This window comes from Medicago sativa, chromosome 7 (assembly GCF_051527215.1).
Source record: "Medicago sativa cultivar Bolivia chromosome 7, Bolivia_mono, whole genome shotgun sequence".
Lineage (NCBI taxonomy): Eukaryota > Viridiplantae > Streptophyta > Magnoliopsida > Fabales > Fabaceae > Medicago > Medicago sativa.
The window spans coordinates 95,602,132-95,628,269 of record NC_140755.1 but is presented as its reverse complement, the minus strand read 5'-3'; the positions used below and the strand labels follow the sequence as shown (position 1 = coordinate 95,628,269).

Here is a 26,138-nt window from a genome sequence, read left to right as displayed (position 1 = left end):
TTATGATACTAGCTTTAATCTGCAGTACATATCAAAATTCAAAACAAGGCCCGAAGCATCTTAGGCGTAGCATAGCGCACAACATTTGGTCAAATGTTGGCAAAAAATGACACAATGCATATCATTATCGTTTTTATGCAGCTGATAAATTAAGGAAAGCAATACACGCGTAACAAGTTTTATCATTATTATTGCACTTTCAATTCCCTCCCAAAGAATGTGTAGATTTGACAAAAGAAAATCAAAGGAGTGGGGGATCAAAATCTTTGATATTAGAATGACAAGCATAATATTATCCGCCGTTTGGATGAAGATGACCTTGCTGTACCGGTATCCCCATAGGTGTTAAATATGCAAATCCGCCCCATCACCATCATAAAATAAAGTTATCAAAGATCAAATTTAGCTGCAAAAACACTATCTCACATTTATATATTTTGACTACTACTTAATTTCTCTTTTTTCCTCAAGTACAACAAAAAGAAACAAAAAGGGAACAAAATTTGTTTGACTGCTTAGGAAAGCAGCTAAGGCAATGGTTTTAAATGTGAAAAGGCCATCTAGTTTTAGTATGCAACGAGAACCTGGGTACCCTTGATAAGCTTCTGGCTTAACCTTGGCTCCAATGCAATACAAGTTATGAATCAATCATGTTCCTGCATAAAGAGCAGGTCCAATCAGTACAAAAATTTGAACACTCCTTCAAAATTCAAATAGACTAATTGAAGCTTTAAAAACAACTAGAAGACATCCATTCAATTAACTATGAGTCTTACTGTATTAGTCACACCAAGTATTGAGTTATCTGACAAGCATCTAGCATGAATGATGGGCCCCACATTTCTACTTTCCATCTCGCTATCTGGATTGTTCAGGTATACAGCCCCCTTGAACATCCACTCGTCCCTTTCCTGACAGTATACATCTTCAAATAGCTCGCCACACAATACACACAAGCATTGGTTTTCATCTGCTACAACCATAGTGTCCAATTGACTCCCGTCTGTTTTATTATCATCATATTCATCTACAGAATCAGTAAACTCAGACTCAGACAGACATTCTGCCTTGCCAGCAATCCAGTCATCTGATGTTGCATACCATCTTCTTGATGCTACAATCAGACCATTTTGTTCTCTTTCTTTTGTAGCATGCCATTCCAAGTGTCTATTAAACTGTTCTTGTTGTTTAAGCCTAATACCACAATCACCGCAATGATGTGGGAGTTCATCCAATAATTCTTCGATTACATGTGGGTGCATTTCTCGAATGACATCAGGTTTGAAATCAAAGCCAATGAGATTTCTAATTTCTGTGCTAGTTGATTGAGACAAGGCAAGCGAGGCCTTTGCAGCATCATCTGCCTCAATTCTGGAAGATTTTACTGGGACAGCTGAAGAAACAGGAACTGAAGCAACTGGTAAAGAGGAACTGACAGCAATGCTTTCAGTTTGGTCTTTCGATCGCATCACCGTCTCACTTGGCACTGTAGTTGCTGACTCTGTTCCTGCGGATATCAAACCTTTCGCAACTAACGAGCTTAAAAGATTTGAAATTGGATTCAAGGTATTCTTATTGGCGGTATTTGAGCTCGGAGCTGATGCACCGCGATTGTTGGAGGAAGTAGATGGTTGAGTAGAATCCTTTTGCTTCTTTCCAGCCTTCCCTTGCGGTAGTTTTGGCAGAGTAGGTGAATAATCATTTGGAGAACCTAGTGACGCGGCGGGAGACCCCGAAGAAATTAATGTGGTCGGGGAAGGACCACCTGACCGAGTAGGCTTAAACCCTATTTGAGATGGACAGTTACTTGCATCCAGACTTCTCGTAATTGATTTATTGGGAATGATTCCACTCTTCACAGATGGAGCTGGAAGACACTTTGTAGTTGACTTTTCTGAAGTCACTTTGGCTTTGACTAAAGGAGCTTTAGATTTGAGTGGCTGCTTAGCTTTAAGAGTAACTTCAGCCTGTGAAGAACCCAGCTGCTGTTGCTGAGGTTTTGGCTGAAAAGAAGTTGCTAAAGATAACGGACCCCGCATATCCTTCTCTTGTGATTTTCGCAAGTTACCAACCTGAACATTGGAACGAATGGCAGGCACGGGATCTCTAATATATTGTCTTTGCAGACCACCCAAATGTTGAGATGTTTTAAGAGATGTTGGACAATCTTGCTCAGCCAAATTACGCATCGAAGGAGGGTTGCGTATTGTTACTGGCACTGTTGGAGACTGTTGTCTCAAAGGTGAAGACTGTTCTGAAGGGGACTCTGTCCCCTCAGAATCAAATTGCTGCTGTCCCGTAATTTTGGACATTCCTATTGTTGTATGCGGCATAGAAGACTGATTTCTTATCCTCGCAGCCGAAGAATTTGAATGCTTGGGTAAGCCATTAGGAGCAGAAACAAATATTTCTGAGTGACCTGGCTTCATATTCAATTTGGCACTTGGGACCTGCTTCTGCAACTCCCATGATAATGATGAATGCCCCCCAGATGATGGTAGTTGTTTCTTAACAGTGGATATTCCTTTATTAACCTTTGTTCCAATTGGGTGTGTGATTTGGAGGTGATCTTCACTTTCCTGCATGCAAAAAACAAAATTGGTCACGAAGATTAGATGAAATATATATGTAATATTAAAATATCATTGCATCAATTTACAATGCATCTATACGACTATACTATTTGATAATTATGATTTAGTTACAGGTTTATTAATTATTAGTAATTTCATTAATTGGTGTAATTGTAGAGTCCTGGGGTATCTTATGCCAAGTTAAATTAGGAAATTATGTCTTAGGTTTATTAGGATATTTAGAATTTAAATTAGTATTTTTTTAAGTCAACAAAATTAGGCATATTTATTATCCCACGGAAAGAGTCATGCATAGATGTGATTGGCAATTTCTTTCGTTTCTATGCATCATTCCTTGGTCACAGTTCTGTCTTACTTCAACCTGATACAAAAATTTTGTTGCTGCCAATTATCCTTTCCCACCCTATTGTGATAGACATTTACTTTCCGATCAAGCATTTTGTCATGTTACCCTCTTCTTTAGTTTGCTTTACTACGATGTCATCATATTTCAAGTTGGGGATTGATTCTTCCAATTAATCGGAACTCACACACAAATGAATTTTCAAGACAGGAAACAGATTCTAAATGATGTTCTAACTGTGCCAAAAGCGACAAGTCAATTTCTTGTGCAGCATTTTTATCAAAACCAGCCAGGGTGAATGGGTCTTGATTATTATTGCCATAAAATTACTTGCAGGATGCTTCTCAAATTTGTAAATTTCTAACTTGAAGGACAAGGGACACATTCCAAAAACAAAACAAGGTAGATCAAATTGGAAAGCACCTCATTTCATAATTGGGAAAAAACTGAATTGGACAAACAAATTGGGTAGCAAAGTAGAATTGACCCTTTATTGTAGCAAGCTTACCAAATTGTCTTCATCGGCCATCCATGGGTCTGACCTCAAGTTGTTAGAGACATTAGGTACATTATCAGACAAACCAGGGTTCACCTCATCCCACATGAACTCCTCTTCCTCCGAATTTTTCCAGTTCTTTGACGTTGCACTGCTCCTTATGCTATGTGCATCCAAATTCACAGACTTCGGTGCTTCATGATTTGAAAAACTATGTTTGAGGCTGAAACCATTTCTTTGCCCGGATAAGGTCTCTGCAACACCGCCAATGAGCCTACTTCCGGTTCTTCCAACACCTGAACCCAAACTATTTGAAACACTAGAATTATATCCATCGTCTCCATAGGCTCCGCCGATGCTCTTTTCAGGAACAGAGTCATTAAGTGCACCTCTATGAGTATGCTGATTATTCTGTAATATACACCATTCTATTAAAATATGATAACTAACAGATTGAATAGTATAAAGAGGAAAAGAAAAAACACTTCACATACATGCATGTTAAGCCTAGGATCCAGCCATGGACGTGCAGCACCCAAAGCTCGATCTGGCCTCTCTGCGTCTTCATTTGCATTTGAAATAACTCCAGCCATATCATCAAATACTCCTTTAGTCTGCATGAAACAAAAAAATTACATAACAAAAGAATTAAGTACCAGAGATAGGGTGTAGAAAAGGAATGTAAGTTAAGATATCTAATGCTATAGCTTGTCAAATTTTAAAGGCATAGAGGGTATGAAATAGCTGTTGATTCGTGATAAGTGAAATAGCTGTTGATTCGTGATAATTTAAAGGCATAGAGGGTATGAAATAGCTGTTGATTCGTGATAAGTACTGTGAACCGGAAGGCCTTTTTTGATATCTAAAATATGTAAATAAAAATATTATGAAGTATTCAAATTTCAAAATACTATTTTTAAGTTAAGTCTGTAAAGATTATTAGGCGTGCGTACCATATGTCATACTATGAACAAAAGCCCCAAAACCCATAATATAGTAGGCCAAAAATTAGAACAGTTCACGCATTTTGTTTGTAAGTTTCAAAATACTTAAATACACTAATTGCAAGAGTACTTTATTTTGTTTCAATAAGTGATAACCAAGCTCAAAAGTTGATGGCAGTGATGTATTTTCCAGCACCGTTTCATTATTCAAGGAACACACATGACTGCAATTCCAATTTCATCAAATAAATATTTTGCAATACTAGTATTATGTAATCTGTTGCATTAAAGGATTGGTTTTGAAATCATTTCACCTACCCTGCTGGACTGCTGAAGACGTTGCCTTTCTAAATATTTGGGATTCACATGGATGCTATGAGATGGGCGTTGAGACTGAGAATCACTTCTAAGGGTAGCAGATGCAGAAGCTGAACCATTGACCGCGGGATTGAAGTTGAGTTCCTTCTCAATTATCTGAAGAGTCTGAGGAGGAAAGACTCCTCTCCAAGTTCCAAAAAGATGCCTCATACTTGAATGGACAGGAGTATCAACCTGTCTGTATGTATTGCAGAATACCTAAAATGTAAAGGAGTAATTGGCAAGTACCTAGTTAAAAATGCGTGTATAAAATTAGAAAATACTCGAAGGAGAACGCTAAGTGAAAAATTCCATTTATTGACGGTTAGATGATTCATTTTTTATGGCAATGCCGGAACTATTGCATTATCATCCATGTAACCAAATCAAATCTAAACATTTCAGTGTAAATTTCTATGATTTCATTTCACAATTCGAATGCTTCATCATAAATGATTACAAGTATATTATTATAATCAAATAAAAGGAAGTAATGCCAATAGAAGGAAAGATGATAGATAGATATCTGACCTCGGGTAGTCTGACAGCAAAGTATTTTATGTAATCCCGCCCAATATTCTTAACAATACTGTCTAAGAGATAAAGCGAAGGCAGCTTTTGGTCACTTGGAACCTGGAAAGTCATTAACATAATTCAATTAAGCGCGCCCTTTCTTATAACAAATCGACAAACAAGCAATGGGCTAAAAGTAAGATTGCCCCAACAAATGTAAACAAGGATTAAGGAAAACAATTTAAATCAATAATAGTATATCCCTATGTTATAACTTAGCATCAAATTTCACCAAAAGTTGACATCAGCCCTATTCGAGAAAATAAACTGACATTTATTTCCCCACGTCATACACACGAACACCCACACACACACACGTTTCCAAAGATTCTTAGCCCCTATTGCGTACAAATTCTACAAAAGACCAGGAGAATGATAGAGCACCACGTTTCAATAACGCCACTTGTAAATTGCATATGGACTCCATTAGGATACCGGGCCAGTACCCAAACCTGGTACCTAACAGAATCATTGCAATGCATCATAATTAACACTGACCTATCTAATATTAATTCATCGTCTATTGAAAGTCCTTTTTTTCCCTTTTCATAATGACACAAAAAACCTAAATATGTTTTTCTTTTTTCTCGTGTGCATGGACCGCATAAAACCTAGAAATTTATTCTTTTTGAAAAAGCTAAACTAGCCTACCCAAGTTGGTACTGGGGAGAATCAAACCAGAGACCTTGAGGAGGAGCACAATCCAAGGTCCCAAGCCAACATCATCAGGCCAACCCAAGTGGGTTTCAGAAAACCTAGACGTTACCAACAACTATAAAATGGATGAATCACAAACGCCTTCTTTTCTAACTAGCATTCACCATTTTTCCATGATAAAACTTCTACCCGAGAACAACACTAACCCAATTTATCAATAGCACAAGCATATAATCACATCAGAAAAATCAAATCAAAATACGCTTTCTCATTCCAAATTCAAAATCAATTACAATACAATTCAATTTAATCAACCATAAATGATACAAACAAAACAAGAACAATTTCTCGGCATAATTCACCTCAAGAATGTTACCACAAACAGCACCAGCAATCGATTTCGCCGCAGAAAGATTCTCTCCAGCAATTATAGTCAAATTAGTAATTATCGGTTTCGAGTTAAAAGTAAGCTCAGCAAGAGCAGCCTTGTACTGAGTCACCAGCTCTTGATGCGGCGGTGGTTGAGGGTGGTAACCACCGCCACCATCACTACTTTCAGAGTCTCTATCATTCATTCGAAACCTACCAGACGACAACATCGTAGCAACCCCAGAGGTAGGTTGTTGTCGTTGAGGAAACGTTCGTGAAGTTGGATTGGAACCTTGTTGTAGCTCATCGATCAATCGAGGTTTCTTCGCACCTGGTTCTCTCGATCTATCTAAAGATCTACGAGAATTTTCCATGTTCATGAAAAATTGAATCTAAAACCCTAATTCTAACACTAAAATTTGGAGACTAGATTTACAACATGAAATTGAAAATTGAAAATTGCATTCCGCTTATTGATTCTTGTGCGGATTTTATTGAGAGTGTGGAGAGAGTGAATGAATGAAATAGAAATAAAGATTTGATTCAAAATTGTACAACGAGGATTGAGATAAACCCTAATCCCCAATTCATATTGATGAATGAATGGGGAAAAATTAATAATAAAAGAAAAAAAGAAAGAGAGAGAGAGAGGGAGAGAGGTGAAAGAGAAAAGAGGGATCGAGAGAGTAGAAGAAAGGCTGCGATGGGCGATTACTATTGGGGATCGAGATTAGATTTTATCACTTCACTGGACTAAAAACACAATCATTGTTTCTCAGAAATATTCCGTTGAAAAATAAAATTTGGTGTGCTTGTAATAAGAGGTAAATAAAAAGTTTGTAAAAAAAAAAAAAACCAAAGAGGTAAATGAAAAAGATGCAAAGGGTAATTTATAGTAATTTTTTTTGTCTTTACATTTTGTTTCTGAAAAAGGGTTGATCGGAAAGTAATTAAAATTTGTCCAAAAATTATTTACCAATAAATTGACTTTGTGGTAAGATTGAAATTTGATCGGAAAGTAAATAAAGTATGTCCAAAATTGTTTCGTTTAAATATTAAACTTGTAGTAAAATTTATTTCATATGCACACCACGATGGTAAAAATATTTCAGCATTTATGGTTAATGTAAATCATCAAAAAGGTAAACAACGTATCTAAAAAAGTTCTCATAAGGTCTGACTATGAACGGTCTGCTGGGACAAATCAGTGAGGCACATGGAAACAACAAAGATGAAGAAGATTTGAAAGAGAACACCCATTTGCTGAACGGGGTAGGTCTTTCAAGGATACGATTTTGGGCAGCTGAAATCAATTTGTGGATGATTCTGATTGGTCTAATGAGAGGGAAGGTGTCATGGTTGAAAGGAAGAATGAGGGAGGTGGAGATATCAATATTGAATAACATACGAATGGCAAGTGCAAATGTCCTAAATTTTTGTTATTGAATAAAGAAAATAAGAGAATTTTTTTGACCCTAGAAGAAATGAGATATTGGATACAAAGCTTTGAAAGACAAGATTGAAGCAAATGTGGGTGAGGAATGGAGTAATCAACATTGTCGATCTCATCAATAATTATTATTTTATTACTTTCTCCAACAAAGAATATCAAGATCATGCATTATTAGAAGGAGCGTGGTCAATTTGTGATCGTTACCTAACTGTTCGAGAATGTAGTCCTAATTTTAATATGAAAACTGATGTTATTCAACAAGTGGTGGCATGTGTTCGATTTTCAAGATTATCAATAAAACATTGTGACGATGAAGTCATGTGTTTTATTAGTAACATAGTTGGTTGTTGGTATGGGATTTCAATGATATTACAAGTTCTCACGAAAAGAAGGGAGGTGTAGTTGCGTGTAATAAATTTGTTGAAAGAATTAGCACGTGTCGATTGTTGGATATGGATGTGGTTGGTTTGCGGTTCACTTGGCGAGGACCTACTTGTAAAGGTTGTCGTGTTTTTGAATGTTTGTGTATGGCGTTTTGTAATGATTATTGTAGGCTTCGATTTCCCAACGCTTCCCGGTATTTTGAATTTTTCAGATCATCATCCACTCCTTATTTGCGTAAGGGCGATATACAACATGATGCTCTCGAACAATTTAAGTTTGAAAGTGCTTGATTATTGGAAAATTCTTACAAATATATGATATATGGTTGTTGGGACTCTAATAGTGATATTTATCATAATCTTGTGGTTTTTCAAAGAGAAGTCGAGAGGTGGAAATGTAACACGTTGGATACCCTTTTATATCATAAAAGGAATATTATGTTGCGGATTGATGGTATTCAAAAAAGTTTCGCGTCATGGCCCTGCTCTAGTGGTTTTATTCGACTCGAGAAAAAGTTGTTGAATGAATTAGCAAAAATTGGGAAATGGAAAGAGTTAATGTGGTTTTAACGTTTAAGGGCGAAATCGTTAGTTGACGGGGATCGTAATACGCAATACTATCACTTGAAGGTTGTGAACAAGAGAATAGGAAATAACGTCGTTATGCTCCATAATAGTGCGATGCAGTGGATGGACGATCCAATTGTCCTGCAAGGAATGGTAAATGAATACTACGAGACTTTATCTGCTAATAATGAAACAAGAGGCAAATGGTTTCAAACAAAAGTCTTTTTATCCTCAATTTGGTGTTGATGCAATAGAGAAACTTGTGTTGTCAATTAGTGACGAGGAAGTAATAATAACACTTTTTAGTAAGAGACCTTGGAAGGAGCCGACCCCAATGGATTTGCAGTAGTTTTTTTTTTTTTAAAAGAAGAAGATTTACAGCGGGTTTCTTTCAATGATCATAAGATATTGTATGAATGAATATACGTGTGTCTGTCAAAGAAGTGTGGAGGGAACCAAGTAAGAAATTTGAGGGATACTTTGAAAAATTTGAGTGTTCCGTAAGCAAACGAAGAGGTATGTAAAACATTCGTCCTTTCAAATCGGAGGTAGAACAAAGACGAGTGAATCCTTTGATCAATCCGATCAGGCCTATCTTACGAAAATTATACTATATAGTCCTATATTTATACCTTCACCCTAAATCCATAACAATTTTTAGTAGTACCACTTTATCATCTGACTCCACCCCCACATAATGTTTAGGGTACCAAAAAAAATCGAAATTGAATAAATTTTCGGAAAACTTAACCTTGAATTTTTCGACAGTTAAATTTGTAAACCCAAAAACATGATAAAAAACTTAAGTCAAGTTTTTCGAAATGAAAAAAAAAAACATAGGTGGATTTCCATCCGTGCTTTCTGTATGGGTTTTCACATAAAATACTCATAACCACCTGTATTTTTTTTTTTTAATTTATTGTTTTCAGTTCTAGTTCTCCTTTAGTTGATTCTCTGATTTCACCAACACATCTTATAATATTTCTTATTAATCCCTAAAAAAATTTCCATGAACGTTTTAACATTACAACATAAAATATTAAGACTAACAAAATAAATATCCCAAAATCTGGTACCCACGATTCCTCTTTATTCATCAACACGCTCCTTTTCAATTTGTTGATTTCAATAAAAAGCTGTTTGGTTTCATCAAATTAACAGTACTATCATATGCATACAATACCATTTCACTAAATTTAGAACCAAGGCGTTGTATAATACACTTAAATCTCCAAGTTGCCAACAATAGCAAAAGTTCAGAAAAACTTATAAGATAAACTTTAGACAAGTTTTTCAAAAAACTGTATTTCCAAATTTGACTGTAGGAAAATAAACTAAATTTTTTAAAATTTATTCAAATTCGATAAACTTTTTGGTACCGTAAATGGATCAGGTTTGGTTGCTGTAATGGTTCTACGCAGTTTCATTCTATAGTTAATCTCAACCGTAAATTTATGATCCAATGGTTCAAATATATCCAATGTTGATTTGACAGTTTACACAGTATATAATCTTGACCCATCATTTTTATTTTTTATGCGACGGCCAACCGTAGTTACTAGTTACTGTGTTAAATCCAAGTGGCCCTACCACTATACACCCCAAACCGTAAACCAATGAACTGAAAAGTCAAAAAAGAAAATACCCCAATCGGTGAAGGACAATAAACACGGTGAACAAAAAGAAGAGAAAGAGAGGGAAAGAGTATGAAAATGACACTGTGGCGGCAAAATTGCGAAATTCATTTCCCAGCTACCAAGTTGGCCAAGAACAACGACTTCACCATTTCTATACTCCCATCCACTTCGTGTTTCTCTACAACATGGTTTTTCGCATTTTGTTTTCGAAACCCAAAACTTTAAGGTACGTTTCTTAAATTCACTTTAATTTTGCTCCAAATGCAGTTTTATCAACATTTCTTACTCTCTAATCAAATCGATTTTAGTTCCAAACTAAACTTTGATCGAAAACAGTAACAAAAATAGTTAGGTTAAAAATTGGTTAGTTTTACAAAACCAAGCTTATTCAAAATCATTACCGTCAAACACACAACTCAAAGGAATTAAGTGAAACAGGTTAGAAATTAAAACCAAAAAATTCCTGTATCTTCATAGAAACGGGGATAAGTGAATTGTGCAAACGGAACCGGTAAATTGAGGAGCATAATATTAATATTACAATAGTACTTATGTATCACATTCCTCTTCATGAAAGCTAAAACCCTACCTACCTGTTACCATTGATACATTCTTGTTCCTGGTCTTAAAAATTTGCCCAGTCTCTTAACATGACATGGCGGGCTGAAATTTTGTCAGCAATGACCCGTTGTTGTTATACACATATTACAGGATGAATGAATATGATGTGCCTTTAGGTTCCACCATTCTGTCGAAGATTGGGAATGCTAGCAAGAAAATCTGGCTGTTGTTGTTGTTCTGCATTTGGGTTTGAATTTGATCCCTGTGAGTTGGCCGCAGCCGCAGCGGAGTCTTTTTTGTTCTTGGCCAGCCTGCTTGCTGGGAAATGCAGTCTCGCCATCAAAGGTCGGGGTGCTCTTGTTGACCTTTCAAAGCCCCGCACACAGACAAACCCTGCAAGACATTTTTACTAATTTGTTAAGACAGGTTCGGTTATATGTTCACGTTCATGTTATGTTAATGTCTGTTTGTTAATGCAGTCTATATGGCTTGGATGACGTTTTTGACCTTGTTTGTATAAGGTTACTTAATTATGATGCAGATTCAAATTAAGTAGCATTTACATAAGTATGTGGCAGTATGGCACATCTTGTGAAATGCTTCTATACTCTCCTACTATTCTATAGATTATTAGAATATGGTTTAACCAAAGAGCAACAGATTGCTGTTAGCACACGATGACCAGTAGTTGAACTAGTTTATCAGTTTTAGTTCTTTGGTCACTTAGCGCGTCTGCAAACTGTTTATGGTTATTATACTTGTAAAAGTGAGTTTAAATAAGGATATTCAATCCCACAAGATAATATGGGAACTATATCTTACCTCTCCAGAAGCACTGTTGAATTTCTGGTGTTGCTAAACCTGCATTTAACAAAAAAACTCATATTCAACTTCGTTGTCTGAGATATGTTATAATAGTTTAACTTTTAAGTGTTTACCTTTGAATATGCTTGTTACGGAGGTTCCAAAATGCACTGTCCTCCTATCAAGGTTCCATATCAAACTTCTGGGAACGCTGATCGGATTAAGACTTGATTCATGGTCTGCAAAAACCTGCCTCAAAATGACATTTATTTTTTAATTTCTTGACTTAGAGAGATATACAATATATTAAAGGGGGGAGAAATGTGATGATATGAGATTTCAGAGCACTTTACCTCATTGACTTGAAAATAGGTGCCGTTTAGCGGAAAGCTCCCTCTCATAGCTGTTCGACATGGTATCTATTCATAATTTATTTCAAGTCAGGGTAAGAATTATTTATATGAAAAATTAGTCACCCACCCAATTTATTTCAAGTCAGGGTAAGAATTATTTATATGAAAATTAGTCACCCACCCAACCCTCTATATTCATAATGTGTAACAATTAATAAACATTGCATGGTTAAGCATTCAGACCAGGATTGTCCCTCGAACTATCTGTGAATTTGCTTCACGGAAGCTGTTGCACGAAAAACATTCCTCCTCATTACAGAGCTGGCCACAATCCTGAGCGCTGCATCTTCTGTCTGGTGGCTGTATAGAATTTGCTGTCTCACCTGATGTACATATCAATGTATTTTGAAAATAATTAGAAATCATATTGTAAAGCTTCCCAACTTAATATGTCATATAATATTGACACTAACTTTACAACCCAATCTAACTAAATTCATATCTAGAAGGGGCATTGTAGTCAATTTATTTATTGATAAAAAAAAAATCAATTTTTTTTTGTCCCACCTGGCGTCCATATAGCTAGAAGGTATTTTCCTGGATCATCAGGCTCTCGCTTTTCCCACTGTATTGCATAAAAAAATAAAAAAAAATTGGGTATAATTTGGGCAAGCATAAACACAACTTTAAGTAACAGATCCAACAATCACTAACCCCTTCCAGAAGAGGATGAGAATCTGGGAGTTCATAACTGCAAGAAGGTAAACAAAAATCAACATAAATTGTCAGAACTTTTATCTATTTTATGATAATGGATACAAAGAGCTCTACGTCAAATACTAGATCTTATGTTGGATGAGATTATTATCTATTTCTTCGGGGCATAATTTCCACCTTAACACGATTCAAGTTTAATGTGTTGCAAATCATATATTACTTGTTTTTCCTGCCTTTGTAGCATTCATTTCTTTCTCCCCCCCACATTTCATTAGTTTGAATATTTTTCAACGTTAGAGTTAAGCATTCCAATTAACTAGTTGGAGATGAGTTGGTCTTTTTACTTACACAGAATGCTCTGTGCGCAATCGACTCACGTTCTTCAGCTTCGTTGTAGGAATGTAAGCAGCTTCTTGATTTAGAGCAACCAAGGCCTTTGACATTTCACCTTCTTGAAGTTCCATGTTTTCTTGCATATAATTTTGTAAATTCAAAGTGAACTCTTCTATGTCTAGATTGATGGTTGGAATTTCATTTGATTCCTCATAGAAAAAATCCTCTATATCATTTTCAGATACATGGGAGCACTCTGGCTCTGGAGTCGTTGGCTCTTCAATAATGGGTTGGCAGTTATTGATTTCAGAATTCATTTCAAGTTGGCTGATCACTACTGTTTGTTGAAGTTCTTCTGTTTGGTTTTTGTTTTCAGGGAGAGACAAGGGCAATTGATTGATGACTACTGACGAGTTCTGATCAGTTGCATCGGTTCCATTTGTGATCTCAATGTTCTTCTGCTCCAGTCCTGGGAGAGACAAAGGCAACTGATTGACGGTTGTTGATGGGTTCTGATCTGTTGCATTGTTTCCAGTTGCGATAACTAAATTCTTCTGCTCCTTCTGCTCCGGTCCTGGTAAGGCAAGCCTTGCACTGCATTTAACATTTGTATATTGGTCTATCATAACTTGGAATACATGCATATAATTAAATTTTCAAAGTGGTATTGGCATGATCTTTAGCTGTTAAAAGTGTTCCCTAAGTTCACTGTTGCAACAAGATAATGCAATTAGAAAACCGTCAATATAATCATATGTATAAAACTTAATAGTCATTCAGTAAGGGACATACAAACTTGATAAAATGCTCTTTCAAGTTCTCTATCCTTCTGACATAAATATATGCAGTGCTTCTAATTTATATAAAGCAAGTAGTGGTTGGTGTTGTGTCATGTATTGAAGGTTATTTTTTCCTCATTATTTGTCGGTAACATGATGGGTGCAAAATAATATTTTCAGAGATATACCTTGCAAAAGCGCTGGCAAAGTGTCTGCATTCCCCTCTCATTGGACATGCATTACAATTTGGTTTGCTTTTTGTACAGAAGACCTGCATGCATTGGTTTAAGTTTAAACTAGATTTTACTAAAATATGGTCAGTTTCTGATGCATGAGAAATGTGGTTTACCTTTCCAAATGTAATCAGCTGGTAATGCAACTCGTACCTTAAATGAAACATGAAAAAATGATCAGTAGATAAAGAGTTTATTTTTTTATCTAATGTCACTGGGGAACTTGTGTGCATTATCATGCAATCATGTATTGCCACATAACTAAGTTGTTGATACCATTTTGTTACCATAATCCAACTCTTCAAACGATATGGCAATGCATGACTGCATGGTATTGTTTAAAAGTTACATTCAGGCCATAAGTCAAAATTTAACCCTTAGATAAACTAGCCTTGCTAAACCTACACTAATAAAAAAAACTTCTATATTTTAACTGGAAACTGAAAATAAATCTTTACAATGTTTTTTGGTCAAGCTTGCACAGCCTGGGCCAGAGATATTTTTGTATGGATTCCAACACCGGGTACCTGCACAGATCGATATTGTTAGCTTTTTTCTAATCGAATTACTTATTCGATCTACTTTTGTATTGCTTACAATTCTAGAAGATGCAACTGTAGTGACTCGGGCAATGGCTGGAGAGGTACCCATCCCAATCGCACTGCAATACGCCCAACATTTGTGTCCACCTATTGCACAACAATAACTGTTAAAATATATTCCATATTAATGTAACTACACACTTCTACTTTCAGCGTACCGGGAAAGCAAGATGGTGCAGTGTTAATAGTCGCACACACTCCACACTTTTCAATCCCAATCCCCTTATGCTGAGCAAGAATTCTCTGCATATATAAATTGAATTAACATTATGCATTTTTTCTCCTTGGGTGTAGTAGGTCTAACTGCTTGATCAGTATGCATCTATTTGTATTTGTAAGAAATCAGGATGTTGGTTTCATCAACTATATAATGATGACAAGCTAACATGATATGTATAGAAGTACAATTTGAATAAAGCAGTTCAATTAATCTCTGGACTTACTTTGCTTGGTCAGGTGGAACATCTCTAAGCCACTCGAGATCAATAGCCCCGTGTTTTTCAACGAGTAGATTCAGGAAACTCTGCATAAGATATCAGTTGACATAAGCTGTGTTGAAAGGTTTTCTTTTTCCAGCAAAATGTAGAATTGTAGATAAATAAATATTTCATGGATATTAGGTTCTACCTGAATGCGTTCAGCAAGCATGTTGTTCATACCCCTCTCTTTGATTGCATCAGCAATTTCCTGGACGTTTGCCCGTCTCACAGCTTCCCAGTCCAATGAGTCCATGTTGCTTTCTGTCTTTTCTCTCTTCCCAGCCGTAGCTTGTGCCTGTATTCTTAAACTATCCCAATTGAAGTTATCCTTCTTCTCTTTCCCACGCTCCTTGCCCTTTAATTTTTTTACAGGGGCAGAATCTAACTTACTGTTTTCATTCCTCATGGCATAGTTGTGGTCACCAAAATCTGATTCCTTTGATTTCTCCATAAGATCTTTACTTTGTCCAGAAATGTGGAAAACTTTGTGCTGCTGGTGATCACTATGTTGCTGGAGAGGGACTTGGGATAACATGCTGTGAGAGTGGGTAATTGCAGCTTGGCTTTCAGACTCCGTTGGAGTACCAGAGCTTTTGTTATTTTCATTTGTATTCTTTGAGGAGCCACTTGATGAGGCTTCAACATTGAGAGGGTTATAGAAGTTGACTTCACGGACTTCAGAGTTGGGGGTCATTTTCAAATTATGGCCATTGCATTGCGTCATGATTGCTTCTAAGGAGCTTTGAGTAACATTTGATTTTTCCAAGTTCTCTTCCAAGTTGTCATGCCTCATAGCTACAGATTGACCATATAAATCTCTCAAATTCTCAGTTGGATTGCTTTTCTGACTGTTAACTTCATGTAACTGGGTCGAATTTGCCATTCCTAAAAGCTTACTGAAAGAAGTCCTGTTGGAAAAATTGTATTCAGCTGTGCTTAACCGATCTTCTACTTCTGTGTTGCTGTCTGAGAATGATCCTATCTTCTCAGGATTTTGATCAATTGAAAAATCTCCAGACAACTGAGATGTAACAATGGAGCAATTGGGTGAAAATAAAGCATTGGACTCTTTCCTAATACCCCCATGACATGAATTTTCTTTCCCTTCCCCAGTCAATGGATTAACAAATTCCATTGTACCATGTTCCATAATATTTCTTTGAGCTGGTTCTGACAGTTTACAATTTGATACATCTTTTAAGCTATCTAGGCTGCCAGTAGTTCCACAGGAATCAATGCTGTTGCTGTCAACAGTTTCTCTTTCTTCAGAATGTTCAATGATGTCTTTTGTCATAGAACTCAATTCTTGAACAGATTGATTCAATATCATTTCATCCAGCTTTGCATTTTCTTCTGGTTCCACAATTTGCACCTCTGGTGTGTTGACTATCATGCTTGCACTTTCCTCGTGGCATGTATCGAACATGCTGCTTGACTTTAGGGGAAATCGAGCAATGAGGGACATAAATGCAGAACTGACAACATAAAAGAAAAAAAGAAAGTGGTGAATCATATGTTTTAATGCATGTTTCTTTGTAAGTAAGCTTGCATAACTTATACCTAGATAGATGGTCCGAGACATTTTGAGTGAGAAAAACTCCAACCACCGAATCCACCACAGATCCTTTCCATCGAGAAAAGCGTCGGTCTCCTGTTGAATATCCATTATTTTTTGTTAACACGCTAACCATGTAACCAAATCATGCACAATGGATATGCACATTTCAGATAATAGTGTTTGTAAAGCTTCTAGTATTTGTAAAGGTTGGCACAAGCAACTAACAAACTAAAACAATAGTTCTGGCTTGCTGAGCAAGCTTCACAAATACTACTCTCATACAGAATATATATCTAGTCAACCCCATTTGTAACAGAATTACAGAACAGAATATTCTAGATACAAAAATTGTTGGAAATTAAATATCAATTCTCCCTCAAATCTTATAATACCTTGAACAAGATGCATCCGTGCAATAAATGACTCTGCTCTTCCTCGGAAAACATTTCGTTCATTTTCCCACCATTTGGCCTTGTCTTCATCTGTTCCATCAACCCCATGACTATTTATATCCAACATCAGAAGCTTCCACACTTTATTGGTTTCCTCATCAAGATCAACTTTAGGTCGTGGGCGCTGTTTCTTGATGGGATCAAACATGCCCTCGTAGGGAATGATGGTGCCATTTTCATGAACCCGACCTTTGCGTTTTTCATTTTGCCGGTTGTAAGGGACAAGTGCATTCTGCCCGTATAATACAAGCTCTCTAGCTTCTCTATATATGCTTAGGTGTCTAAACTGCTGTGTTAATCTGTCCACAGTAGGTATGTTTTTCCAGCTCTCTCCGCAAGCAACACCTGCAACAATCAATGTCTTAATTAGGACAAACTACATGGTAGAATTGTTTGTTTTGTAACAATTATAATATTTAACCAAAAAAAAAAAATAAAGTTTCAGTTAAAATACCTAATGAGTTTTGCAAGGGCAGATGATGTTGCATTTCATTTAGGCAAGAATATGTCGAACTGATTGGAGTACTTCTCTTTTTACTCCGTTTCTTTTTTGTGAGTGATGCACGCATCTCCGCAACTAGAGCATCAATGCCTGTTTGTGGTCTTTCTGCATCCTCAAATGTTTGTCTTTCGGAACTGCCTGGGTTCACAATATTAGTTAGTTTGGCATCGTAGTTTGTAATTTTGCTCAGAGAAGTGTAATCATGAGCTCTGGTAGTGACTCTCGATCTTTTTTTGGTTGGTCTGCTCTGTCCTGAAAATAAATTGTACTCGAGTGATCGAGATTTGTCATGGGTGGCTATTTCTGTAACTTTGAGCATGGTTAGGAGTTGCGCTGTTTCATATTCAGAAGCAGAAGCAGTAGTCCACACATTAGAAGTTGATGCATCCGGATGTGATCTAGCATTTTCTTCAGAACATGTTGGAAGTTGTACATCTTGAGCAGCATTCATGGAAGATGTATTGGGAATATTTGAAAATTTCCCCTTCTCACTTCTCTTTTTCTTCTGAACATTCGGAAATTGAAGCCAATACTTTGATTGGTATGCCTGCATTTGATTATATTGTGCCCCAAGCAGATTAATGCTGCCGTTGTCTGCTTGCTTAGTGGTAGCAGACGGCTTTTTCTTGGAACCAACTTCTTGTGACCCTGTACTTGAAAGTTTCCTGTTACTGCTGGAGGCTTGTGCATCTTCTTGTAATGTCATGTGATTATTTAACACATGTGTTTCCTGAACCTCTATGCTAATTTCTCCACCAAAATGTGTAGTTGCATTTTCTTCCCTACACACAGAATTTCCATCTGTTGGTTGCTCTGGAATGTCAAAGTGTAAGGACCTTCTACATGTCTTTTTGGCAGACTCTGACATCAAAGGTTCAGTGCATTCCCCTGTCACTTCTGCTGGAGTTGCGTTTGATTCTTTCTTTCTTGCATATTTCCTCTTTTGAGTTGAGTTTTCTTTTGATTGATCAGGCTTTGGAGTGGCTGGCTTTGGAGTTTTTTTGGGTTTGCTTTCTTTTATGACCTTGGGGCGATGCTTTCTTCTTTTTGGTTTTGTTTGGGGTATTTCATTAAGATCAATAACATGGTGTATCTCCTTATTGTGGTTCTTATTCTCTTTGCTTGGTGTAGAAACAGCAGTCAAGTCTACAACAGGGTCATAAAGTTTGTTGTGTGAAGTGTTGCACATAGCGGCCGAGGCATTACTCTCATCTTCCCTTTGTTCCATGTTTATTTGTGTCTCCACAACTTGTTTGTCTTTTGATGTTATGTTACTTTCTGGAGGCAGAGCAACCTGGGAATTGGTCTTGTTATAATAAGCCAAGTGCGGTGTGCCTGTTGTTAGGACATCATTTAAATGCAGAGGTTAGAACCATACAGTCCGACGTTGATCACTTATTGTAAGATGTGAAAAGAAAATAAAAATGAACAAAAAATAAAAATTAATATAACAGTGGATATTGTGTCTGTGCTTACCCGGGCCGACACCGGTGGGCCCTGGTGTAAGGCTACTAAAGCTCTAGCCTTCGAGCTAACAACAAAAAATTATTTTTTATTAGATTTTATAAACAAAAGGGCCGCATACAAAAAATTATTTTTTTTATTAGATATTATAAACAAAAGGGTCACGTGCGACTAAAAAGGTCCATTTATCAAAACTTGTTTTAAGCCTCACTGTTGAAAATTATTGGGCTAGACCCGGTGCCTACCGGGCACCTTGGTCCCAAGATTTATCAAAGTGAGGAAAATCTTGGTAAAAAAAACTGTTTTTGGTGAAAAACTAGTTATATGAGGGTTTCTTAGGGATAATAAAATGGATTATAGGAAAATATAGTGCACATAGACAATGTTTACCAAGCATGACTATTCAACCGGTTGAACCGTGATCTGACATTGTTTATGGTTCAACGTTTTGTCTCGAAACAAACGTTGAACCATGACTTGGCATCTCACTGGTTAGTGTCCGATTCAGTTTTTAAAACATTGCGTGCAAGACAATAATTGATTAACTGATTAATCAACTGTCAAAACTCCGGGAACATAAATCCGGCAATATAAAACCAAAATTTATCGTTCTTACCCTTAGGATCTTGGTAATTGTCACAGATGAAATTGTTGAAGAGTTGTTGGTGATAAAGATTGTGCTGGCCAAGAAATGCATAACTTTGGTTGAACTGTGGGTTCAAGTTCAACACACCAGGAACAAATTGGTCCCCCAAATATCCATATGGTGAATTGCAATATGCTGCTGATGAAGGAGCCTCAGCCTGAGCCAAAAGTTCAGCAAAACTATTACTCGAGCTCGGATTATCAAACGATATCGGTACCCGAGTTCTGGCATTGTCATGACCAATGTTTAATGTTAAAGCCACAGATTCTGTGCGGTTGTTAACATCTCCACCGCTTGAAGACTCAAAAGATGCAAATTCACCACTGAAATGAGAGTTGAGCTGATTTCTCTCTACAGGAGTGTAGATCGGCCCTGGTCTTTGAGCAATTGGCTTATATGGTGTAGTGGGTAGCCATGGAATCTGTGAATTAACCTCTTTTTTCTCTGTTTCTCCAAACTCCATTTTTGTCCTGTACAAAAACTTTGTTGAAAATGATTCATGAGATGAAAAATAAAACACAAACCGACAGGGACTGTTTCAGGACACTGAATTTAATTAATTAAGGTTCATTTTCAAAGATGAAACAGGACATATGAAACATAAATGTCTTTTATGAAGAAAAAACACATCATTAAATTAAGACAAATTAAAAAACAGAAGCATAGATCCAGTTTCTGAATTACCTTGTGTCAGTAACGGGAGAGTGATGAAGGTGGTGTTAATGAAGATAAAGTAATTGAAGAAGGATTGAAGAAGAATCTATGAACATTCAATTATGCTAAAAATTTCTGAAACTTGTCTCAGAAACACCAAAAACCAAACTCATTTGGAGAAATTCATGCAATATTGTTTACAATGAATCACTCCTCTTGAGATCTGATGATTTCATATAGTATCTCTATCACAAAATTGGGTGAGAATATATAAATAAAGTCATGTCACCGATTAAGTAAGAGAAAAAGGAAAAAGGGAACAACCGGCACAAAATTTTATGCATACGCATCCTCTGCTAAATTAATTACTCTTAATCTTATCACGATTCGGTCAAGAAATCAATTTAATATTGATTAATTATGTGTAATTTGGTTTTGTCACTTTATGCTTGTTTGTATTTAATATAGGGGTTTAGTATCCGGTGACTGACACAAGAGATAAGAAACTATGCCAGGATACGTCGATTTGTTTTGCATGCGCATATATTTCTTTTCTTACTTTCATTTCTCACGTGTTGTACAACGTTTCGATTACGAGACGTTGACAATAACTGTTACTACAAAAGAAATGATTGACGAATTAAATATAATAACGATTTGTTTTGCATGTGCATATAATATTATAAATTGAGTTTACGTATATATGTGCATGAGGTTTTAGTAAAAGTGTTTTTTAAAGTGACGTAAAATAGCTTTTATTACGAAATAAAAACGAACTGTTTTTTTAATAAAAAGTGCACTGTTTTTTTCTTGCGTATATTAATATTTAGTTTTGACTAAGATTTTTAAGATTATAGAATTAGGTGTTAGCTATGAAATAAAATAAAATTTTACATTAATTATTTAAAAGGATATTGACTACGAAATAAAAGATTAAAAAAAAAAAAGATTCATTGTATTTTTCTTATATATGTTATATTTAGTTTTGACTAAAGACTTTTTAAATTATAGAATGAAAGTTAAGAAATAAAAAGAACACATAGATTATATAATATGACATTGATTACGAAATAAAAATGCACTGTATTTTTCTTATGTATATTATATTTAGTTTTGACTAAGTTTTTTTTTTAAATTATAGAATTAAGGTGCTAGTTAAGAAATAATATAAATTTTCACATAAATTATTTAAAATTATAAGTATTTTATTATAAAAATAAAACTATAAGTATTTTAAGAGCTAGAGAATATTAAATTATTTAAAACATTTATTGAAAGAATTTTTTTGGAAAGAATTTGTTATAAATTTTTTAAAAGCATTCAGAATATTAAAGTTGTCTAAATACACATAATTTTGATAGTAATATATTAACTATTTAAATAAATTTAACATAATTATATGTCCGGTTATGACCCGAACTTCGGAAGTGATGGATAAAATTTAATCAAATCATACTGATTTATTATATCATAAATTTCGTGAGCGTAACTCAATTGGTATATACATTGTATTGTATAAACAGGGGTTGAGGTCTGATTTATTATATCATAAATTTTGTAAGCGTAACTCAATTGGTATGTACATTGCATTGTATAAACATGGGTTGAGGTTTGAGTTATGAATTCCTCACTTATTCACCTTAAAAAATAAAATTATGACACTAGACTATTTGACAAAATAATATTAAATATTGCATATTATCTTTTCAAATGTGTGTAGTAATTTATATTTGTTTGTGATAAATTAAACAAGTTGTTGTCTAGTAGAATCTTACTAATTGTTGATATTTATTAGTTTTAATTTGTTCATGTGATAGCTTTAAAAAAAAATTGTTCAAATAGCATAGCGACTAGAAATTTACTTTTTAAAGTGAATAAGTGGGATGCCCACAGTTCGAAGCTCAATCCCTGCATATATAATGCAACGTCTCTGACAACTAAGTTAAACTCACGAAAACAAGCGGTGCAATGTAATAGAATACCAACAACAACAACAACAAAGTTTTCATTATATACTCTTGTGAAAAGGGACAAAATATTATGAAATATTTAAGTAACAACGCTTCACCTTATAAAAATGATCAAACATCCCGTAAGAACAACTCAGAGATTGTATGAACATTTGATATATGTCGAGACATATGTTCGGACTCACAATATTCAACTTCTCAACACTTCATATGTGCGAGTTGGACACTAGGCTGTTTAAAACAAAACACAAAAAAGATTAAATAAGTTTTATTATTATAATTATCAAAATATCCAAGCAATAAAACTAAACTATCATTCATTTCCCATCAAGTAGTTGCAATCCAATTTATTTTATTTCATTGCAATTAGAAACTTAGATATAGTCGATCCTTAAATCGGATACCAAAATTTTTATTAAAAAAAAAACATCACTAATTTTCAATCTCATAAAAAGCAGGTGATGAAAACACGATTTATTAAAAAAGAATATTACTAAAACAACTAATAATAATCCAAAATTGACAATGAAAATTGAATATTTTTTTTAATATTATTAAATAAAATTCAATTTTATTTTGATAATTAAACTAAGTTATGAGTTTGTGTTAGAAACAATCTAAGATTCCTCTAAAAAAAACAATCTAAGATCAATATGAAGTCACATAATGGCTCAAGTTATGAGTTTAATGACTATACATGGCTGATGCAATAAATTTTAAGAGGCACTCATTTTGTTTCACCATTTTTTCTCTCACTATCTTCGCATATCATAATATTGTTTTTTAAAAAGTAATTGTACTTAGATAGTTAAATAAACTTGATTAAATATATAATTTTTTATTTTCTTTGGTGGAAGATAAAGATAAAAAAGAAAGAGAGTTTCTCTCATTTGAAAAGTGAAAGGAAGACATAAAAATGTGAGTCACACACTTTCCGTTTTTGTTGTAATGCGAAAAATCGAGGAAATATCGGCTTTATTTTTCTTCCTGACCAGTGAACACGTCATAACCTTTCTTTTTAAGTGTTATTTCTTTGTCGTTGTGCGAAGAAGCGGTGAAGAACACTCTTGTTCTGCTTTCTGACCATGTCATCCTTCTTTTTACGTGTTTCTTTCTTTGTCGCTACACCAAGAAGCGGTGAAGATCATCCTTTCTCTACATCATGACCTTATCACCCTTCTTTTTATACGTTTCCTTCGTTATCATTGCGTGAGAAAATGGGAAATAGCAGTTGTGTTTTGCTTTCTAACGACGTCACTCTTCTGGGTATTTGTTTCTTTATTTGTCGGTGAGTGAAGAAACATGGAAGAACAACTTTGTTTTGCTTTCAGACCACGTCACGCTTCCTTTTTTATGTGTTTTTCTTTTGTCGTTGTGTGAAGAAACGAGGAAGAGCATCTTTATTTTTCTTTCCAACCACGTCATAATTATTTTATGTGTTTCTTTCTTTGTCGTTGTGTAAAAAAAATGGGAAATTGCAACATTGTTTTGCATTCTAATTACATCATTCTTCTTTTCATTGTAGGCCACAATATATTTTTTTCGTGTAACTAGTCCTTCTTAACTTGTGTTTGCTTCAAATTCTTTATTATAATTACTAATTTTTGTGTAACCTTAATCCTCTGTTTCTTCAACGTTACTACATGACACCATACGATAACACTTGAGGTGTACATTATTAATAATATGGCATCCACATCACTGATGACTCATTTAATCTATATATGTGTCTTCTATTACAACCTTACATACTGACAATCATTCTTTGATATTGATCATCTTATACGGCAATGATTGTATTAAGAACTCCAATCATACAATTCTCAATAAACTCACGACCAATCATAAGAGTGGTTAGTGAAGCACGACAAGGTTTACAATGTCGTGAAGATGAGAAGAATAGTATCTAGATCTTAAAATATAACTTCGAGTTCATTAACCAATATGACTTTTAGAACCGAACTATGGTTAAAGAATTGAACTGCTTGATTATCTCCAATGACAAGTTACAATGCAAAATTGCGGTATTTTAGGGTTCTACATGAGAGAGAGAGAGAGAGAGAGAGAGAGAGAGAGAGAGAGAGAGAGAGAGAGAGAGATCATGGTGGCACGCTGGTTAAAGGTGGATCAAGGGCAGATTTTACCATTCATGTCCTACGTTTTTCAACTAGAGTTGGTTGTTCTGGGGTTGAAAGTGAGTACCCCTCATCACTTCTAACAGGATCGGGTTTCCCTCCCATATTTCTAACAATATCATTCATTCATGCATAAAATAACCATATTATAGGTACAAAATATGAATGGTCATATGCAAGCTCACAAAAACAACAAGGTGGCATTTCACATGGGAAAGGGGAATCCTTTCCCACCATTGGGAAAGTTTTTTTAAACCATTAGATCAAAAGGGAACATTAATCTTTCTATAGATTGTCTACACTATATTTTTTTTCACTGTCATCGACCTCTCATTTTATTGACAGGCTTAGCTTTCTGCTTCCAACAGGAGACAAATAACAATAATAGATTAATAGTATCAATACCCCCAACCAACAAATTCAATGGCAAATGATAGAGATGATAAAATCATCTTCAAGGATAAGATGAGATCTTCAACATTTACCGCAGAAAACCAAAATGGAAAAATGGACAAAATCATAAATGTTTTAACCTTAAAAATTCCATTGAACATATAATGCAATATTTGATTATCTACGCCATCATGTGTTAAAAGCTTAAAAAAAATTCACTTTTTTTACTCCATTAATTTGACCCCTTTTTTGCAATCCTGGAATATATTTTTTAATTAAATGTTGAAGATTCCGTAAACCCAAATTCTCAAGAAAAACACATCTCTCAGTACCAAATTTATCTAAAAACCCAAAACATCAATAGTAAAAGATTGTCGAAGCTTCCGTAAAATAAGATTGAAGCTTGTTGGAATCAGGAAAATGGGTTAAAGACAACTGGATTTAGAAAATGGGTTAAAGCTCATTTGATTTAGGGACAATATAATAGCCAAGATATATGCTCCCTAACTTTTGGATTTCAGAAGATAATGATTTTTTTTTTTGTGGGTGGGGGATTGAGAAGAGGAAGAAGATGATGAGCATAAAAGATTTTGGCTTTTTTTTTTTGGTCGAAAAAGATTTCGGCTTAAATCAATAGTTTAGGGGTGGCTCTTGGAATCGGTGGTGGTGGGTCTATTGGTGTTTCAGGAGAGGTTGAAGACAATGAGAAGAAAGATATCGTGTGGACAATCTATAGGAAGATTAATGTTCCCTTTTGATCTAATGGTTTAAAAAAACTTTCCCATAGTGGGAAAGGATTCCCCTTTCCCATGTGAAATGCCACCAAACAACAAATCCATAAAACAAACGCCGAAAACAATTAATTTTTATTGAATATATTTCGACATTCTTTTGTAAAAACTACTCAACATAATTTTTATTCTGGTTTTTGAATAGAACCAGACCAAATATGACTGCAGAGATAAATGTTAATTCTTATTTATATTATTATATGCATGATACATTGTATTAATCTATATTTTATTGTTTCTAGATTAAAAAAATCATCCGATCAAATGATTAAAATAATATGTTGTTCTGCTTGATTGAGCGTCATGTGAGGGATAACAAAATGAGCGTGACTTGATAAG

The 26,138-nt window shown here is 35.1% G+C and overlaps 2 protein-coding genes across 5 annotated transcripts; both read right to left on the bottom strand.

The window, feature by feature from the left end:
* Nucleotides 1-401: 401 nt before the first annotated feature.
* Nucleotides 402-7,042, bottom strand: LOC146910685 (pre-mRNA cleavage complex 2 Pcf11-like protein). Of its 3 annotated transcripts, XM_085726406.1 has the most exons (7): nt 6,327-7,042; nt 5,266-5,367; nt 4,696-4,953; nt 3,928-4,047; nt 3,446-3,844; nt 777-2,579; nt 402-656 (listed from the first exon to the last, which is right to left on the bottom strand). In XM_085726406.1, the coding sequence occupies exons 1-7, from the start codon at nt 6,711-6,713 to the stop codon at nt 645-647; spliced, it is 3,081 nt and encodes a 1,026-aa protein (XP_085582532.1). In that variant the 5' UTR covers nt 6,714-7,042; the 3' UTR covers nt 402-644. The 3 variants fall into 3 exon arrangements, with proteins under 3 accessions (XP_085582532.1, XP_085582531.1, XP_085582533.1); XM_085726405.1 differs by lacking the exon at nt 402-656 and having other exon boundaries at nt 702-2,579; XM_085726407.1 differs by lacking the exons at nt 402-656; nt 6,327-7,042 and having other exon boundaries at nt 702-2,579; nt 4,696-4,983.
* Nucleotides 7,043-10,867: 3,825 nt separating this feature from the next.
* On the bottom strand, nt 10,868-20,854 carry LOC146910684 (DNA glycosylase/AP lyase ROS1-like). 2 transcript variants are annotated; one of them, XM_085726403.1, is made up of 20 exons: nt 20,541-20,854; nt 19,827-20,337; nt 17,699-19,081; nt 17,185-17,589; nt 16,795-16,885; nt 15,383-16,709; nt 15,199-15,278; nt 14,914-14,998; nt 14,751-14,842; nt 14,612-14,680; nt 14,270-14,306; nt 14,109-14,191; nt 13,157-13,735; nt 12,806-12,842; nt 12,659-12,716; nt 12,335-12,474; nt 12,092-12,157; nt 11,873-11,987; nt 11,757-11,795; nt 10,868-11,327 (listed from the first exon to the last, which is right to left on the bottom strand). In XM_085726403.1, exons 2-20 carry the CDS (start codon nt 20,317-20,319, stop codon nt 11,107-11,109), a joined length of 5,400 nt encoding a protein of 1,799 aa, XP_085582529.1. In that variant the 5' UTR covers nt 20,320-20,337; nt 20,541-20,854; the 3' UTR covers nt 10,868-11,106. The 2 variants fall into 2 exon arrangements, with proteins under 2 accessions (XP_085582529.1, XP_085582530.1); XM_085726404.1 differs by having other exon boundaries at nt 19,827-20,326.
* Nucleotides 20,855-26,138: the final 5,284 nt, after the last annotated feature.

Coding starts and splice junctions, on each gene's coding strand:
- LOC146910685 (XM_085726405.1), bottom strand. CDS start 6,713: ATGAACATGGAAAATTCTCGTAGATCTTTAGATAGATCGAGAGAACCA. Junction 4,954..5,265: donor TTGCTGTCAGACTACCCGAG/GTCAGATATCTA, acceptor TTTACATTTTAG/GTATTCTGCAATACATACAG. Junction 2,580..3,445: donor TGGCCGATGAAGACAATTTG/GTAAGCTTGCTA, acceptor TTTTGCATGCAG/GAAAGTGAAGATCACCTCCA.
- LOC146910684 (XM_085726403.1), bottom strand. CDS start 20,319: ATGGAGTTTGGAGAAACAGAGAAAAAAGAGGTTAATTCACAGATTCCA. Junction 12,843..13,156: donor TTGCGCACAGAGCATTCTGT/GTAAGTAAAAAG, acceptor ACCTTCTTGCAG/TTATGAACTCCCAGATTCTC. Junction 11,988..12,091: donor CCTATTTTCAAGTCAATGAG/GTAAAGTGCTCT, acceptor ATTTTGAGGCAG/GTTTTTGCAGACCATGAATC.